At 37.3% G+C, this 19162-nt stretch overlaps 2 protein-coding genes across 3 annotated transcripts in view; one reads left to right on the forward strand and one right to left on the reverse strand.

Moving 5' to 3' along the window:
* Nucleotides 1-3663: 3663 nt before the first annotated feature.
* egh (beta-1,4-mannosyltransferase egh) lies at nt 3664-11380 on the reverse strand. The gene is made up of 3 exons (XM_034969620.2): nt 11131-11380; nt 10080-10884; nt 3664-9673 (listed from the first exon to the last, which is right to left on the reverse strand). Exons 2-3 carry the CDS (start codon nt 10881-10883, stop codon nt 9101-9103), a joined length of 1377 nt encoding a protein of 458 aa, XP_034825511.1. The 5' UTR covers nt 10884; nt 11131-11380; the 3' UTR covers nt 3664-9100.
* A 751-nt stretch (nt 11381-12131) lies between these two features.
* The window catches only part of pns (DENN domain containing pinstripe), a 38399-nt gene continuing 31368 nt past the window's right edge, over nt 12132-19162 (forward strand). For both annotated transcript variants that reach the window (XM_069499094.1, XM_034969621.2), the window contains exons 1-9: nt 12132-12468; nt 12550-12659; nt 12750-12920; nt 13018-13253; nt 14462-14606; nt 15699-15843; nt 15971-16105; nt 16625-16815; nt 18152-18260. In XM_069499094.1, coding sequence (XP_069355195.1) covers nt 12363-12468; nt 12550-12659; nt 12750-12920; nt 13018-13253; nt 14462-14606; nt 15699-15843; nt 15971-16105; nt 16625-16815; nt 18152-18260 — 1348 coding nt within the window. In that variant the 5' untranslated portion in view covers nt 12132-12362. The remainder of the gene's footprint in view (nt 12469-12549; nt 12660-12749; nt 12921-13017; nt 13254-14461; nt 14607-15698; nt 15844-15970; nt 16106-16624; nt 16816-18151; nt 18261-19162) is intronic.

Genomic DNA, 19162 nt, shown 5'->3' on the forward strand with positions numbered 1-19162 from the left:
GTTTATGCAATGGTTGGTATGTAGTGATAAATAAAAAATATACTTAGGTAACTACTAACAAGGTACTTATTGTTTTAACATAAGGCTTACAATTCGTAACCTATCAAAAGCCATAAGTATGAAGATTTTTTTAAAATAATTTTTATTGTGTTTTGCCTGCACTTCAAGGAAATTTCATAATAATTTTAAATAGTTACCTACATATCAAAAATTGCAGACCGGCAGGAGTCGAACCCGCATCTCCTGGGATCGCTTAGTGGTCAGAGCGTCGCGTCGGGCGCGATCCCAGGAGACGCGGGTTCGATTCCTACCGGTTCGCAATTTTTGATATGTATTCAAATTTATTTAGTAAGTATAAGGTATCTTAAGTACCTACCTAGCTAGTACTACCTAACAAACTAGCCAAGTGCGAGTTAGACTCACGCACCGACGGTTCTATACTACAGTCGTATTTTTTCGACATTTTGCACGATAAATCAAAAACTATAATGCATAAAAATAAATGAAAAAATGTTTTAGAATGTACAGGTAAAGCCCTTTCATATGATACCCCACTTGGTATATTAATCTTACTTTGAAAGTTGAAAACACTAACTATTTGTTCATGAACATATTTTTTGTAATGTAACCACAAATTCTCAGTTTTCGGACTTATCCCCATGCGTGTGCTATAGCTATAAGACCTACCTACCTGCCAAATAGAGATTGATAAGGTCATAAACGTAAATATTAGAAAATGTATGGCCTTTACTTAGCCAACTACCTATAGGAATATTAGCTTGCCCCCTTCTGCCATACATTTTCTAATAGGTATGTATGTTTATGCCAGGAGCACACGAGTAGATCAGGAGGCTATACTGGACGAGCCAGTAGAGACGCGGTAAGGCGGGGAGGGGTGATGCGTTGCGACGCCACACTTTTTGTCGGAGCGTCAACGCAGTGCCCGTGTGGCACCCAATACTCAAATCCACAGCGGTGCGGCGCCGCAACGCACCGGAAGCGCATCGTTTGGTCTCAGTCTTAGCTTTTTTTCTGAAAGCTCCCTGCGCTCATAATAATTGCGTTATTAAATGCTATATCATGTTACTCATAAAACAAGCATTAGAAGCAAAGATCAACCTCAAAGTAATGAAGCTCATTAATTTTATTTCAGAAGCGCTTAGAAGCGATTCAATATTTTGCTTAATCATCTAAGTATATTCTATTGTATTTAAACAACACAAGGGACTTAGGTGTGCCACAATTAGGTACCTACAACCACACCAAAGCGGTATGTTATGAAACTGCACACAAAATAAATTTGTGGTTAAAGAATTTATTCGCAAAAGAAATTAGATATTCAAATTTAAAATATAAAATTTTAAAAACCCCCCGACACAAGAACCTCTAAAAATTAAAAATAATATGTTAGTTTAGTAGTTTAGTAAGCTACCTTGCAAACAAAAAAAACTACCTAAATCAAAATCGGTTCATTCGTTTAGAAGCTACGATGCCACAGACAGGTACACAGATACACACATTAAACTCACCCCTCTTTTGGGATCCGTTATGACGTATTTAACATGTTTGAAAGACCACCTGTTTGACGGCCCTCATATGGCGCACAGTGGTGAGCGCTGGGGTCATTTACGAGGATGATCCCGGGTTCAAATTCCGGCAGGGGCAATTTAAGAATACACCTACCAAATAATATGATTTCTCTCTGGACTAATCTGGTGAGAGGCTTCGGTCATGGCAAGTTACCACCCGAGCGGAAAATAGACCGTGCTGCAGAGCGTTCCTATAACGCGCGCAAAATAAGTAGGTAATTCAAACTGAACACGACGCGTATGACTGGCATTGTATAAAACGGGTCAAGTGCGAGTCAGACTCGTACACGAAAGGTTCCGTACCATCGTGCAAGGATTATAACAACGTGCACTTTTCAATTTTTAGGGTTCCATACCTCAAAAGGGACCCTCGGGGGTACGTGCTTTTGAAGTCGCTTGATCATCGAATAACAGTAAGGTACTCGTAGTCGGTAGTGTCCTCACTCCCCTGTGAGTGTACTTAGCTAGTACAAATAAAATAAGCTATTCAATCAATCTAAGCCGTTACTTGTCCACAAAGTTCTAATAGATTGCCTTCGATCGAGTAGGGAGAGCCTGCACTTACCCTAATAAGAATAACATACGATATTAATGTAATTTTTTATGCAAATGTTTTCGTGAATTTTTATGCAAATTGTTGTATGAAATAAGAATATCTACGAGTAATTCTTTCTTGAATTCTTCTTCAGAAGAATTCAAGCAATGCATTCACCAATTGCCGGTTCACGGTTGAGGTGTGATGTGAAGTTGAACAATGTTTTCGCGCCAAGATCAATGATGGTTGTACCCACAGATAACCTTGTTTCCGTTGTCTGTGGTTGTACCTATGAAAATTCGCAAACGTCGGTAAGCCGGCCAGCGCTGGTTAATGTAGTTATACCTACGCCAAGTAGCCCTTTATAGTACGCGACAGGTCGAAATGGCAATCGGGGTGGAGACGCCTCGCACGCCCGCACAACCCACGCGCTAACCAGGTGCGGCCGAGAGCGGGTAAGTGGGGTGTTCCCCCCGCATCATATTCCGATCGCCATCTCGACCTGTCGCGTACTTTAGGTTGGTACATGTTTGTCGAGTGCGTTGGGTAGTATATTGTAAGTGTAAGGACGTTTGTGCACTCATCCGTCAATCACGGATTCTGTAAAACTACGCATCGAATGAGTACGTATTTGTATGACGGCCACTTCGAAGAACCACGGATACGAACCGAATACGGATGAGTGCACAAAGGCCCTTAGGCTTTTTATAAGTACCAAAAGAAAATTGTAGGCCCAGCTCTGTCACTTTAGATTCTTTAATTCAAGACGGAGCAAGCCACATGCAAGAGCCTAAAATTATTGCTCTGTCACCATGACCTCATTTACTGTGAAGCAAGCATAAGGAAAATCTTTGGATATCTCAAGCGAATAAGAAATGAATAAGAATCATACCTACGTAGTTCCCCAGTAATTGGTTTTTTCATCTTTAAAATATTAATTGATGACGTCTGAATACATTACGATAACATTCTCCATCATTGAAATCATTAATCCACTTAAGGTAAACTTACTTTTTGAAGAATAACAGCGCTAGCCTGCATGCGGGAGACGGACATAGTACCTACCTAATTTTGTCCCGGAAAATCAGTTCCCATGGAATTTAAAAACCAAATCTAAGTGATGCGCGAATAAACAGACATACAAAAAAATTAAAATGAGGAAAGTCATAATGATGCCTTCGACTTTGACAAATGTAGGTTAGTACCTACATGAAAAATCCGAGCTGAAGTGAGTCAAGTGGACTGCAATTTCACTATCTTCCGATTTAGCTGTAACACGGCTAGTACAAATCAGTAGGTACCCTTATTATAAATCCAAAAGTGTATTTGTTTGTTGGTTTGTTTGTTTATCCTTCAATCACGTCGCAACGGTGCAACGGATTGACGTGATTTTTGCATGGGTATAGATAAAGACCTGGAGAGTGACATAGGCTACTTTTTATCCTGGAAAATCAAAGTTCGCACGGGATATTCAAAAAACAATTCCACGTGGACAAATTCGCGGGCATCAGCTTGTTAAATATAATAAAAACGCAATAATTACATGCAATTAGCATTCACTTTTATTCGATAGGTACAAGTAATTATCTATCATAATTAGGTGCCGAATAACCAATAAATAATCAATTAAAATCACGCACATTAATAACGACGATATTATAAGCATTATTTTACTATCAATTTCAATAGTAGGTACATATTAACCAGCGTATATAGTGCACGCACAACAAGTCCAATCTGAACACGAGGCGTATAACTACTCGTTATACAAAAACAGTAGCTAGATTGCGGTAGAATGACAGCTATAATGTCGCGATCACAATCACCTCGTGAGGCTCTGATTGGTCAACGCTCGTTCACTATTGGCTACATTGCATTGTTGCAAGAAGAACAGCATAAATTCAGCCAATCTCAGCAATTGCGATTGTTATAATGATTGATGCAGGTTTTGCGGAATCGACCTACAGAATACAGATCATAGCCAAGTTTTTGTATTCAATCCGTAGTCTATGACCTGCGCAAACCGCCATGTTGCAAATTCAGATTGGACTACGTATTGTCCTGCGCGCACTATAAGGAACTGTACGCGGCAGAAAGTAATGTACATCAGCCTTTAGAATGACATTTCGGCTTTGTAGAGCCTTTTCTCAGTCACTCATACCTATATACTATGACGTTTTGTCGGTGTCAACGACAGAAACAATGCTCTACAAATCCGCTATCTCCTTCTAAAGGTCGATGTACATTACTTTCTGCCGCGCACTGTACGCAAGTCTAAAATAAGATATAGATACCTATACTTACCTATGTATCACATTCAGGTACCAATTTAACCGCCAATTTGTTTATTCATATCATTATCACTTTGTATCTAATCGTTACATGATATTTTACGGGGCCAGTGCCCTGAATTAGCCAGAACCAGAATTAGCTATCTCTAAACTACAGTAGGTACGCGACAGGTCGTGAAGGCAGTCGATGTATGAGGGGGGGGGGGGGGGGGGGGCACATCCGCACTTCACCCGGCGCGTCCGGCGCCATCTCGACCTGTCGCGTATTGTAAATTTACAGGTTAAATCTAGTGCTAGGGTCTTTCATAATTCTGCCTGCGGAAAAGGGTAGCACTAGATTTAGATCTATCAATTTAGTGTAGACCTGTCATACTTAGTAACTCTATACAACAGAATTAACCACTTTATCTCGCTGAACATAAAATATATTTGCGGTATCATTACCAATGCAAAAATTAAAAATAAAAATGTTTCCTTTTCAAACTATGTAAACAAATACAAACAGCCATTTTAAATTAGCTACAAGGATAACGCTTATGTACCTACGATTCTAAAATGGGGACGTGTCGTCTGGCAGTAGATTGAAGTAATTACATAAGCACATAACGCAAAGGGCAGCAATTGACATATATTTTGATCCCTGAATTGACCTATCACCTTACATGTAGGCATGGGAACATAGAAATCTTAACAACACTGATCTATCTCGCTCTACTTTAAATTACAATTATGTATAAATATTAAAATTACAATTAAGTATGACTAGTCAATAGTGTTTGTTATAAGATTAACAATACCGTACATTATCTCTGATAATAATATCATTGATAAGTTTATTTCTACGAGAACGAAGTACATTAATGATGACAATTTTAATTTGACCATATTATCATACTGTCGATCATAAGGCTGCCTGTCCACTGGTGCGGAGCTGGGTAGCGGTGCGGAGCGAAAAAGTGATGCGGAGCCAGTGGCGTGCACATAATTCGAAGCTAGGGTAGACATTACTCAGTTAAGTTACCTTTTTACTGAGTGTCGTGATGAAAAATGCGGGCGAAGCTATTTCAACTTGGGTAAGCAGTGCTTTTATGCCTCTATGAACTGCTCGCCACAGTGCGGAGCAGAGTTGCGGACTGTATCTGTCCATAGACGCGGAGCTAGGTAGCGAAGCGGAGCGAGAAAGTAATGCGAAGCGAAGTTGTGGACTTTGTTTTTCCATACGCGGAGCAAGGATGCGAGCACGCGACGAGTCATTTGAGCTACTGGCAGCGGACAATTGGTTCCGCTTCCCCGCGAATGTATTTTTTAAAGTAGTCCGTAAATCCTTGTCCTCTGAAGCGGAACTGGAGTTTTAGGCATTTCTATTGGTTAATATTTGCACAGCTCCGCTCCTCTCCTCTCTTCTCCGCACCAGTGGACAGGCAGCCTTTCAGCATGTTTAAAAGCAAGAAAATCGATCGTTATAAGTCTAGATTAACTAACAAAAAATGACGAAGGCCTCCTTGTACCTAATCTACAGGTGTGGAAAATTAAATTATAAAATTAGTAAAGCTTCGCTATCAATAAAGATTAAATGGCGCCGATTCTGTTGTCTTTCTCTAAATTAAATTTAGAGTATCTGCATCTTTTTCTTTTTAATATTGCTAAAAAGGGACGGAACATGAATTTTACATTTAAAGACTGAATTCTAGTGTACAAACAATAGGCTCGCGACTGGCAGTTAAAGTCACGAGGTTTGACAGCCAAATTTAAAGTTGTCGAATTGTGTGTCCTTTTCATATTACATTCGTAAGAAGACGATGCGAATACTCTAAATTTAGTTGTGCTCAGAATCAGTACCAATATTATCATAAAGATAGTTCCACTTCCAGAAGTCTACCAGTTGTTACCACGTGATATGAGGAGCTGGCGAACAAAACAGTAATTGCACGAAATCAAATTTTACAGAAACAAAAAAAACCGGCCAAGTGCGAGTCAGGCTCGCGCAACGAGTTCCGTAATTCAGTCGTATTTTTTCGACATTTTGCATGATAACTCAAAAACTATGATGCATAAAAATAAATAAAAATCTGTTTTAGAATGCAAAGGAAGACCTTTCATATGATACCCCACTTGATATAGTTATCTTACTTCGAAAATTGAAAATACTAATTATTAGTTTATGACCACAAATAAATTTTTCTTGTGTGATGTAACCGTAAATTCACGGTTTTCAGATTTTTTCCCCTAATGCCAGCTATAAGACCCACCTTCCTGCCAAATTTCATGATTCTAGGTCAACGGGAAGTACCCTGTAGGTTTCTTGACAGACAGACGGACAGACAGACAGACAGACAGACAGACAACAAAGTGATCCTATAAGGATTCCGTTTTTCCTTTTGAGGTACGGAACCCTAAAAACTGAATAATAGACTGAACACTTTAATGTAATTATATCGTTTTACGAACTTAATTTTAGCAGTTCCAATCTGTACTGCTTGAAAATGAGTTCAAGTTTGTATTCAATGATCAAAATCATGAACTTTGGACTCAATTTCCAGTATTTTGGTCACAAGTGTAATTACACCGTTTTGTTGGCCAGCTCTTCATCCATATCCATACTAATATAATAAATGCGAAAGTGTCCGTCTGTCTAGTTTTTCACGGCTCATCCGTTCGACCGATCTTAACGTACCAAAATCTCTGTACTTTGGTACAGAGATAGCTTGCATCCCGGAAAAGGACATAGGCTACTTTTTATCCCGGAAAATCAAAGAGTTCCCACGGGATTTTAAAAACCTAAATCTACACGGATGAAGTCGCGGGCATCATCTAGTACCTATATTACATTAACTTTTAGATTGTAAGTACACAAAATATTTTGTTATAATTAAATCAACTTTTCTACTTAGAGCTGGGTTATGCGTAAGAGAGTGGACAGGCACTCAAACGGAGCATAAATGTGTGAAGCAAACCAATCAAATTATTGATAATTCGATAATTTTATCACGTCCGCAACTGCATCGCAACTGCCGAGGCCGACCGGAAACGCAGTAAGCGTGCAGTACACTGCCCGTACTAGAATTTGTATTGTACGCCAAAAGCACGCGGACTGTGCAGTAGGTCGGTCGGCTGCAGTGGCGGTGTATAGTCCGCAACAGATCGAGATGGCAATCGGGGTCAGAGGCGGGGAGACGCCCCGCACACCCGCACGTCACCCGCGCTCGCCCGCACCAGGTTAGCGCGGGGGATGTGCGGGTGTGCGGGGCGTTCCCTCCCCGATTGTCATTTCGACCTGTCGCGTACTATAGTTGTATCAACTGCACAACAACTGCATCCCAACTGCAATTTCGTAGACTTGTAGTCTGCTCTAATGTAAGAAAACAAAGCCGTGACATTTCAAATGATAGGGAGGCCTAGTCCATTTTATTACACGAAACATTATTACTATCTAATTTTACATCATTATGTACTTACGTTTATTTTGAACATTGTACTTATTTGACTCATTTTTTATTCTATCTAAAATTTCTGCCAGTTCTTTGTGAGATCAGTTGCAGTTAGTGTTTTAAGTTATTGATTTTTTTAAGTTACCTCATGATTGTTTCACAAAAAAAAATATAATTTGTGCAATTCAAAGAACTTAAACAATAGCCATCTTAACACAAAAATATGAAACTATTTAACAGATGATATTTTGACAGTTTTCGTATGGAAATCTGTCAGGTTTAAATAAACGTTAAACGCGTGTCAAAATTTTTTGTGGAAAGGCCCTTAAAGTTTAATACATAAAATGGTAGGTACAGTTGGTGTCTCGTAAAAAAACACATCCAGTCTTCCAGAGGCTTTTAACGTGAAATCAACTGTACTGATACATACTGATTAGTAGGTACTAAATAAGATAGTAACTACAATACACTCGGTTGTTCAAAATTGAAAAAAGCGCAAGCGATACGAGCGCAATTTTGTTTATAATATTCATATTGACCAAGGGGGCGCATCGTTGACCGTTTCGGCGCCCCCTTCATGACAGCGTCCGCCGCCCGATGCGATCGCATCGCATACACCACCTCTAGGACGGCCTTGTGCTGAATCATTAACCTGACATTTTGACAGCTATTTAAATTATTACATAAGTAATTAAAAATTAATTAATAATGTACTTTGTGCTATCTTATAATACTTTCACATTGATTTTCAAAATCAGCTAATTTAGTAGCCTTTGGGTGTTTTACCACTATGTAACATTCATTGCTGATAAAACTTAAAACCCCTCTACAAGCAATCTGCCCTGCTTAAAAAATATAAGAAAGAAACAACAATAACAAACTATCAAAAATATCTCTTCTTTAAACATCCAAACATACAATTGTCTCAATTTAGTATTAGTACGGAAAATACACAATAACGTTTTCCCAGACATAAGTATATAAAATAAACAACAATTTAAAGGATGGTCATTAGGCATAACTAAAAAATATTACTTTAAGTCTTTGGTAACAAAGAACATGTGATTGATCACTTCTTGTTCATGTTTTAAATTGTTCAATCACATAATATATAAAAAGAAATCACAACATAATACACTCAACATACATCAACAATTCAACACTCGACACATAAAATTCTAATCATTAAGTAATTTGTGCAATGTACATACAAATAATAATTTCTTTGTGTTTTTGCTTCTAAACTATTAAAAATAATCATACTGTTGTTGGAATCTTAACTTCTTTATTTACAATGTAAAATTTGTGCTTCTTGCCTAATACACCCCATACCACTGCAATATTTTCAATTACAATATTAAATGGGATGGTTGCTAATGCACCCCCAACAAACATAAAGAACTTGAGAGGGCCAAATCTATGTATAGGAAATGATTTGATAACACCAAATATATACATATAAATATTTACAGCACCTATAAACCCACATGTTAAATCTAAAAAATGCGGACAAGGTATAGGGCAAAAAGCTGCGAGTAAAATGTTGCTGGTAGAGAATGGCAGTGTGACCCATGAGTAACAAGATATCGCTAGAAAAACCTTATTAACAACAGGAATCTCTTTAGAATGTACAACCAAAAGAATACCTTGAAGCCACCGCTTTCTTTGCTGCATAAAATCCCACAGTGTAAATGGGGATTTTTCCCACATTTCTCCTTCAATAAAATTGAATGTGTAACCTTGCACATAAGCTTTCATTGCAAAGTAACAGTCTTCTGCAACTGAGCCGTCCAGACCATTGTCAAATGATACTTTCTTTTCTGCAGACACCTACAAAGATATTTTTAAATTAACTTCAAAATCAATACATATATTATTACAGAAAGATAACTAATGACTGACTCATCAAATCTCTCAACCCAGCCCAAATCCTTGGACCTACAATGCTGAAAATTTTAAGATAGACAAGAAATAAGGCTGAATTTTTCGAAATATCTACAGGATAGCGAATAAAAAACGCAACAACAAATATTTTGATCATAAAATTTCTGAAAAATCATTAAATTAAATTTTTAAAATATATGTACTCATTATGTTAATGTGTGGGTACTTTTGCCGAAGTAATTGGCCTAAAAATACAACAGTGATGGTATTTACTTTAATCTTTACTTCTACTATCTCTATTACTTTATTTTAATCATCGTAATAAAATAAATATATTATAATCAAAACTTACTTGAGTAACCACATAGGACCCTTTCCAACTAAACAGTGGCTTGTGAAATATGTAAAATTGAAATCTGAGCTTCCCCATATCATCAGCTACACGGAAACTATCAGCCAAGGTTGTAAGCCAATTGACAATATGATCATTGGCATAAGTGATGAGACCTTGCCCAAATTGATGTTGGCCATCTAGTACAAAGTTTATTATACCACGAACTGAGTTCTCTGTCAACAATGTTTCTTCATCCAAGTGTACAATCCAATCTGTATCTGCCAGTATATTAACTGTATCTTCCAAGCAGTATTGTAGTGCTCTTGACTTGAACAGTGCACCAGTTTTAGTTTTGTACTCAGCTGGCACAACTACCTCTCTCACTCTTCTATGCTTAGGCAGGTTTATAGCCTTATCTGTCACGACCTCTATCATAAAGTTCTCCATGCCAACTTCCAAACATGTATTCATATTTTTGGTTACATTGTCCTTTACTAACTTGGGAAAATCACCTCTAGTTACAACTCTTACACAAATAAATGGTGAAAGAAGCGGAGATCCTTTTAATTTAATTTTTCCTGGGAATGCATTAAATAATGTTAGTCCACCAAAATTACAGAGGACTTGAGGTATAGTAAGTAATGTTAAGAGCCTTAATGTGTATAATGTTAGTGTTCCATAGATGCCATAGGTTTCCCAAGGATCTATATATGGTTTTTCTTTGTCATCCAGATTGATGGCGCCCGCAAATACCAAAAATAAAAATATAAATGATATAAAAAAGGTACAGTGAAATAGGTGTTGCACTTTTCCTCTAAGCATTCTGAAAAAAAAATATCTTTGATCAAAGAAGATGAAGATAACACTTTATTTAACACATAATGCTACTTATAACCAATTTTTAGAAAATTAAAAATTATTTAGAAAACCACTACTTTAACTAAATTTGTTAAATTATAACATACATGTTTACATACACTCAAAAAACAAGTTTTTAAAATACAATAGACATCAATCAATTATGTTTTATTAAAGTTTCAAATCTTTATCAAAATGTGTATTGAATTACCTTTTGGGTTTTAAACAATCTTCAAAAGAAACGAAATATCAGTCAACTTGAACGTTTCACTAAAAACACTGAATACTGAATAGTACCATAGAATTAGAAATATTTTACGAACCAAGATCAACACAAATATTTGATTAGAAAATTATTTCGAATGAAATAGTAATTAACACTATAAAATATTTCAATTTTATCAACAAATCCACCGACCAGAAAAATAAAAATTATCAAGCCAAGCACAGATCTAAATCCAAGAACCTATCAACATTCAACTCCAATAATGTACTCTGTGTCCAACTCAATCTCAATAATAATGTTGCCACTTGCCAACGTTAGTTCCGATATTCTCCACGCGCCAAGATAACCTTGTCGCACTGTACCTACATATTTCGATACCTTGTTTTCTATGACTATGTCCCTATGCTGTGTGCTATGTGGCTACAACTCAGATCAAGGACTATTAGAGCGAGATAGCTAAATGCATTTAAACTCTTATTAGAACGTGACAAATGATTATGTTTTGTCCTTATCACCGTGGCCTTTTTTTTGTGTGCCAAAATGTATTTGTACGTGAGGTTTTGGCAAACAACGTGAAGTGAGGTTATGTTGACTCAAGTATTGTAAATAAATAATTGATTCGTTTTGTTGTTTTTTGTTTTTGAAGTTGTGCAATGGTGGGTTCCAGTATACTAGGCTACAATAGCCGAAGTGAACGTAAAATAGACGGAATAACATTTCACAAGTACCTCTGCTTGAGCGAGAGGGACCGAGGGGGCCACACTAGTTGCATATCTGGGCATATCTGTGGGACATAGCATAGGTAGCACAATCTATGGGTAGCACATTGTAGCCCACAGATATGTCGGCTACATTCGTGGTCGTCTACAATGTGCTACCCATAGATTGTGCTACCTATGCTATGTTCAATGACATGACATTGACATTTCTAGTTTCTAGTATTTTTCTATGCATTATGATCATTATGTCCGGTGATTATGTCCGGAATCAGAATCAATTTGTGGTGCATCAATTTTTTGAAAATGTGTTAAATCTTATAAATAAATAGCCTTTACTTAAATTATATTTGCATAAGGCAAATATTGATATTGCACTATGAATTCCATGATGCAATCTAATTTTGATTGCAAACTACGAACGAGTAAACAATGCTGAGACAAACCTGGGAATCTCTAACTGGAAGAGAAAGTGTCTCAAATAATAAATAACGGGTCGATATGAATATGTCTGTCTCGGATTTATCCGTAGGATGTCGATTTGCAGATTATTTCATAATATGTGGCCTGGACTTTGATTCAGGACTAGAAGCTGATAGGCTTAGTGGTAAATACTTGTATAAAATTTTCTTTGTTGTAAGTCGATTTGACATGGACTCATAAGCGGTAATTTTATATATTATTTTAGGTGACAACTTACACGTCTCTCCCCTTGACCGTTCGTATAAAGGAAAAGTTTTAGCTCATTATCCAGATAATGTTCATAGCAATCCATTTGATGAGCATGCAGTTTGTATGGTAAGTTATTGTAACATATTTTTTACTGCTCTAATATTCACATTTAATAAAAAAGTCAATTGACCATCTGTTGAATCATTCTGTCTACAGCTTTGTCTCCCAGCTGGTCTTCAATTTAAGACTCAAAAACATCCATTAGAGCCAAAGTTTCACAGTTTTGTAGTAACTAGAGAAAATGCATCTAGATATTATGGATACAGTCTTATATTTTATGAAGAAGTTAGAAACAGAAACATTTGCAGTGCTATGCATACATTGCAGGTAAGTCAGGTTAAATATTTAATTAAGTTCAAAATATAGTTATTGCAAAAAGGAATTCCTTTAATTGTTACATGAAACTAATTTGTTTTCATTGCAGGCAATGTATATCACTGAACTTTCCAGTGGGCAAACTCCCCCCGGGCACAGAAAGGGATCAGGAAAGGAAAGTTCCCGCTCATTACCAAGATCCTTCAAACTAGCTCCGCACTCGGGTGCAGCCCTCACTTATTATGATATAACCAAAGATAAACTCTATGTAGCCAAAAGTATAGCACTTATATGCCAATACCCTTATGTCAGGGTAGCACAATTATTCTTAGAAAATTTATTTAGGTATGTATAGTAAACAATCTTGACTAACTTAAATTACTTTTACATACCGCTGGACAGATTGGACATGACATGAGTAACTTTAATATAGTTTGAATTGGTGCCATAATGTGGCTAATTCCGTTGTACACAGTCTCTAAACAATACTAAAATGACACTTCTAAATCTATTGCTATCCCTTTGCAATCCATACTAATATTATTAATGCGAAAGTGTGTCTGTCTGTCTGCTAGCTTTTCACGGCTCAACCGTTCAACCGATTTTGACGAAATTTGGTACAGACATAGCTTGCATCCCGGGGAAGGACATAGGCTACTTTTTATCCCGTAAAATTAAAGAGCTCCCACGGGATTTTAAAAATCTAATTCCACACGGACGAAGTCGCGGGCATCAGCTAGTAATAATATATAATGTTGCTTGCGGAAAGGGATAGCACTAGATTTAGACCTGTTAATTTAGTTGAGGTTGTGTACAAGTGAATCAGCCCCATTGTCACACCATAAACAGTAACACTACATTACATAGAGAAATGGGGATGATTGACAACTTTGTGACTATGTCAATATGAGGGAGATCATGAGAGGGAGATTGTGGAGATACATTAGCAATGTGTTGCTGGCCCACGTACCTTTGCCCACAATTCTTTATCTGTACTTTTGCAATTCAGAATTGCATTCAATATACGGAAGACTATCACTACAAAAAGGGGTCAAATAATTAATATGTTAAATTAATTTCTTGTCAAGATACATAATTATGTGCAAAAAGAACAATAAAATAATTATACGACCTTGTCTAGACTTAGGTATAATATATTGGGGCAAATACAAGACTAACTTTAGAAATTAGCTGTTGCAACTTCAGAAGTTAGTTGGTCCATACAAGTCTCTTTGGTGAACAACGGATCATAACTGTTCATATAAATGTAAATATCACAATAAGAAACGCCTGCTATAAATTATTTGCAATGCTATGTGGTTATGTAAAACTGTGTTAAACAGTTCAAGGATAGATTGAACAAACATTTGGAAAGCTTGATTGAGGGAAAAGTGCATCAATAATTATTACATACACAATCGTTATGATTTGCTGAATTTATGGTATTCTTATCGCAACACAATAGTGAGCAAGCATCAACTAATGAAGCGTTTCTGCCAAAACACTAGATTTAAGTTTATAATGTACATTTTAAAAGGAAGTTTTACTTTCAGGTCATTACCCAGACAACCTGGTCCAGGCCTTAGTCCGGAATCCTACGTCTACAATCTTTTATATGAAGTACCAGTGCCATTGCCCGGCCAGGCCTTACGTCTTTATGTACCGCCATCTGAACCACATCTTGATCCTATCCCAGTTGTAAGTTATAATCATTACCTATATCATAAATGCGGAAGTGTGTTTGTTTGCTGATTTGTCCTTCAATCACGCGGTACCAAATCAATGGATTGACTTGATTTTCTGCTTGGATATTGTTAAAGACCTGGAGAGTGACATAGGTCATAGGCTACTTTTTATCCAGGAAAATCAAAGAGTTCCCTTTTCCCAAAGAGAATTTTAAAAAACTAAATCCATGTGGTTGTAGATGTGGGCATTAGCTAGTTATTGATATAAACTGGGTTATGTTAATTAGAGATGCGCAAATAATGTCCTGGAATGGATAGAACATGGAAAGGTTCCTTTGTCTAAAGGAACCATGTCCAGGAAACATGTTCATGGAAAAATCTAATTCCAGCTCGTTTAATGTCCCTTTAGGTCATAGTTCTGCAATTTCACCCGGTTCTCACAGTTCTTACATAAGAACGAAAGACAGTTTTGATTTAAAACTTTTAGACCAGTCTTCAACTGAATAATAGAAAAAAACACACTTTACATCTGATTGTTTTATTCATAAATGAATCGATTTTATATGGCTACTTACATGATTTTATATACACAAGCGCAGGTGGCTGAAGCGATACTTAATCATTCCAATCTTTGATACCGCGAATGTGAATATTTGGCAAAAAAGTATCTATTATTTCTTTAATCTATAATTCAATAATTTCAATTTTTTTGCACAACAAAATGTACCTATTAGGTATTCGACGACCTCCCTAGCGCAGTGGTAAGCACTATGGTCTTATTAGTGGGAGGTCCCGGGTTCGATTCTGGCAGGGGTTTGGAATTTTATAATTTCTAAATTTCTGGTCTGGCCTGGTGGGTGGCTTCGGCCGTGGCTAGTTACCACTTACCACCCTACCAGCAAAGCTGTGCCGCTGTGCGATTTAGCATCCCGGTACGATGCCTTGTAGAAACCAAAGGGGCATGGGTTTAATAAAAATTGCCATACCCCTTCCAGGTTAGCCCGCTTCCATCTTAGACCAGGTGAGGCTGCAGTCAAGGGCTAAATTGTATCTGATTAAAAATAAACAAAAAGGTATGTTTATAATACTTTTAATTTTTTTGCAGGTGATAAGAATGCCAAATCCTCCCGAGGAGTTACCTCTGTTAGATTATCCTCTACGTGTGATGTTTACTACTTTAGGTGTTGAATGTGTAGTCCAACTGTTTACTTGTGTGCTACTAGAGCATCAGGTTCTATTGCGATCTAGTGGTATGTAGTCTTTTTATTTTCATTTAAATAAAAACCATTCTAAACAATGCATTTGTTGTGATTAAAATTTAATTTTGGCCTAAATCTATCCCAAATAGAATTTGTTAAAACTCTGTACCAATTTCAGATTTCAACAAACTTATGTCAGTCGCTGAATGCATTGTGTCGCTTCTGCTGCCGTTCTCGTGGGCACACGTGTATGTGCCCATCTTGCCATCGCCCCTATATCACTTCTTGGATGCTCCTGTCCCATTTGTTATGGGTAATGTATTTTTTATTATGACCAACCCATTGCCGGCCCACTACTACTAAGCACGGGTCTCCTCTCAGACTAATAAACGATGTGGCCCTGTGAGAGTATAACAATTAAATTAAAAATAAATAAGCCGTATTAGAATTTAGTAGCTTTGGAAATGAGTAAAAAGAGACCTTTTAATTTATGATAATGACTACTTGGTACTTTATAACACTTTGATAAAAAATGGCTGCCTTAAAACGGCTGCTCTGTTTGGCGGCTATTTACTTTCACTCTTCTTTCTCTTGTGAATGTTGCTGATCGCGAATCTCGAGGACAGCTGAACCGATTTCGCTAATTCTTTTTTTATAATATTCCTTGAAGTACGAGGATGGTTCTTACGGAGAGAAAAATTAAAAAAAAATCCTGAAAAATAATCGACTGTTAGGCGGTACGCAGTTCGCCGGGGCAGCTAGTTACGAATAATATTAATTGATTTCAAAAAGGGCGTGAATATTTTTTCTTTAAAATGTTTGCTTTTAACAGGCCTTCACGCTGACAGCGTAGCCATTACCATCGGAAGCAATGGTCCAAGGAATATCGCTTTAGGTTCTGAGGCTGCTCTATGTCTGGTCGACATCGACAAGCCTGACATACAACTCCCCGAGGAACTGCCAATACTGCCGCATAGGACACCTTTCATTGAAGAGCTCAATCATGTTTTAGACAAGCATCAGGTAATTTTTTTGGGTTTATTGTGGGCTTCTTTGACGAGCATGCTGATTTGCTAACTCAGTGTCCCAGGATAAATAGATAGATAGATAGATAGAAATACTTTATTGCATACAAAAATATTACATAGCATGACAAAAAACAAAGAAACTAAAGCTAGAAAATAATTGTATGCAAAGGCGGCCTTATTGCTCACAGCAATCTCTACCAGGCAACCTTTGGTGAAAGGAGAAACTAGGTGTGTAAATAGGTGTGTGATAAATGATAGCTACCAAGCTCATTTGACTTTGGTTGGTTCTACATTGCTGCTTCACTGAGTGATATAAGATATTAAAATGATTTTTCACAGAAATCCTTCAATGGATTAAGAATAAATGTCTTATGAGCTCAAAGGATATCATTCATCATTGAACACTGAGTTAGTGAATCACCCCGTAGGCTGCATGTGAAACCTTCACTGGCCATTGCTTTAGTTTTAAGTTGACAAAAATAGGTTTCATAAAAAAAAAATGGATGGTTCAAAGGAAGACTTGTAGAATTATACCTATTCGATTAAAATAATTTTGAGTTTTATGTGGAATAGTGGTGGTGATTTCTCTAAAACAAATTTAGAGTATCTGCTTCTTCTTTTTATTATTGCTAAAAAGTATGGAAAATGATTTTCAGATTTATATTAAACTAGATGATGCCCGCGACTTCGTCCGCGTGGATTTTGGTTTTTAAAAATCCAGTGGGAACTCTTTAATTTTCCGGGGTCAAAAGTATGGGCCTATGTCCTTCCCCGGGATGTAAGCTATCTCTATACCAAATTTCATCAAAATCGGTTAAACGGATGGGCCGTGAAAAGCTAGCAGACAGACAGACAGACATACTTTCGCATTTATAATGTTAGTATGGATATGGATTTTAGTGCAGTCTACAAATTTAAACAATAGGTTCACGACTGGCACCTAAAGTCACGAGAATTTTCAGGACTAAATTGAATTCAATTTAGTCATTTTTCTGTCCTTTTCTTATTATATTGTTAAGAAAAAGATGTGTATACCCTTTTTTTAAAACTGGTTTTACGGTTTTGGGTTCTAGTTGAATACTCTAAAATTTAGTTGCCTGCAGACTCAGTACCAAACACCAGTGTGTTGTTATTTTAACATTGAAATACATGTATAGTCTGTACAAAATGACTCCTCACGCGCCATTTTAACTCTATGGGTCAACTGTCATGTCAAAAGTACAGTTCACCTTTAAAATAGGGACTAAAATCGTACTTTTGACATGAAATTTTACACAAAAAGTTAAAATGGCGCTTGAGGAAAAACAAATTAATATTTGTTAAATCCATAGATACAAAGGCCGGAGACTGAACCGACGAAACTAGGGGTAGCACTAAACGGATCGTCATACAAACATAACATTAATGATGGAATGAGCAGCAGTTGTACTTTGCCCTCAGGTAATTTAGTTGTTTTGGCCTAAGTATAATAACTTGAACAATATTACGATTTTACATTGAAAAACTGTATTTTAGTTATTTTTATATATGTGTTCTATATAAATATAAGGAAAGGCTGACTGACTGATCTATCAACGCACAGCTCAAACCACTGGATGGATCGGGCTGGAATTTGGCATGCAGATAGCTATTATGACGTGGACATCCACTAAGAAAGGATTTTTATAAATTCAACCCCTAAGGGACGTGAAATAGGTTTGAAATTTGTGTGGTGTGTTCCACGCGAACGAAGCTGCGAAGTCGCGATTATAAACTAGTCATAACATAATGCCGGGACCAGGAAGATTGTGTAAGAAAAACGTATTCATTGTTATCGGTAGCAAATTCTGCTACGGGCGTAGCAGATCAACGCGAGCGCCATTTAGGTTCCCCGACCTCACTCCATGAAGCCCTCGGCAACCTGGGCGGTCTGTTTGGCTTCTGGAGCGAGCTTGGATGGCTGGAGTGAAGACTTCGGCGGGGAGGGGCAATGCACGCACAACAGACGGAAACGTTTAAGTGCGGAAACCAGCCCAGAGCGAAGAAGAAGAAGAAATTCTGCTCCTTGATTGGCTGTGAAAAAATATGAACAGCGAATTCAACCAATCCAGGAGCAGAATTTGCTATTCGATTGCGATAAATACGTTTTTGTTATACAATCGGGAGGCAAACTTGTATCATTTGCCCGACCCGATTACCGTATCAAGATTCGTATCTCATTGTGGACGTCTTTCAGTTTACTTCGTATCATCATGTTTGAGTATCAAGTTGTCCAGTTCTGTGTCAGCTCTCAATCAAATGGTATCCGTATCTCCTTTGATGATCGGACAAGAAGCGGCTACACGTGGAGAAGACCGTATAGC

The sequence above is a fragment of the Maniola hyperantus genome, chromosome 6 (assembly GCF_902806685.2).
Source record: "Maniola hyperantus chromosome 6, iAphHyp1.2, whole genome shotgun sequence".
NCBI lineage: Eukaryota > Metazoa > Arthropoda > Insecta > Lepidoptera > Nymphalidae > Maniola > Maniola hyperantus.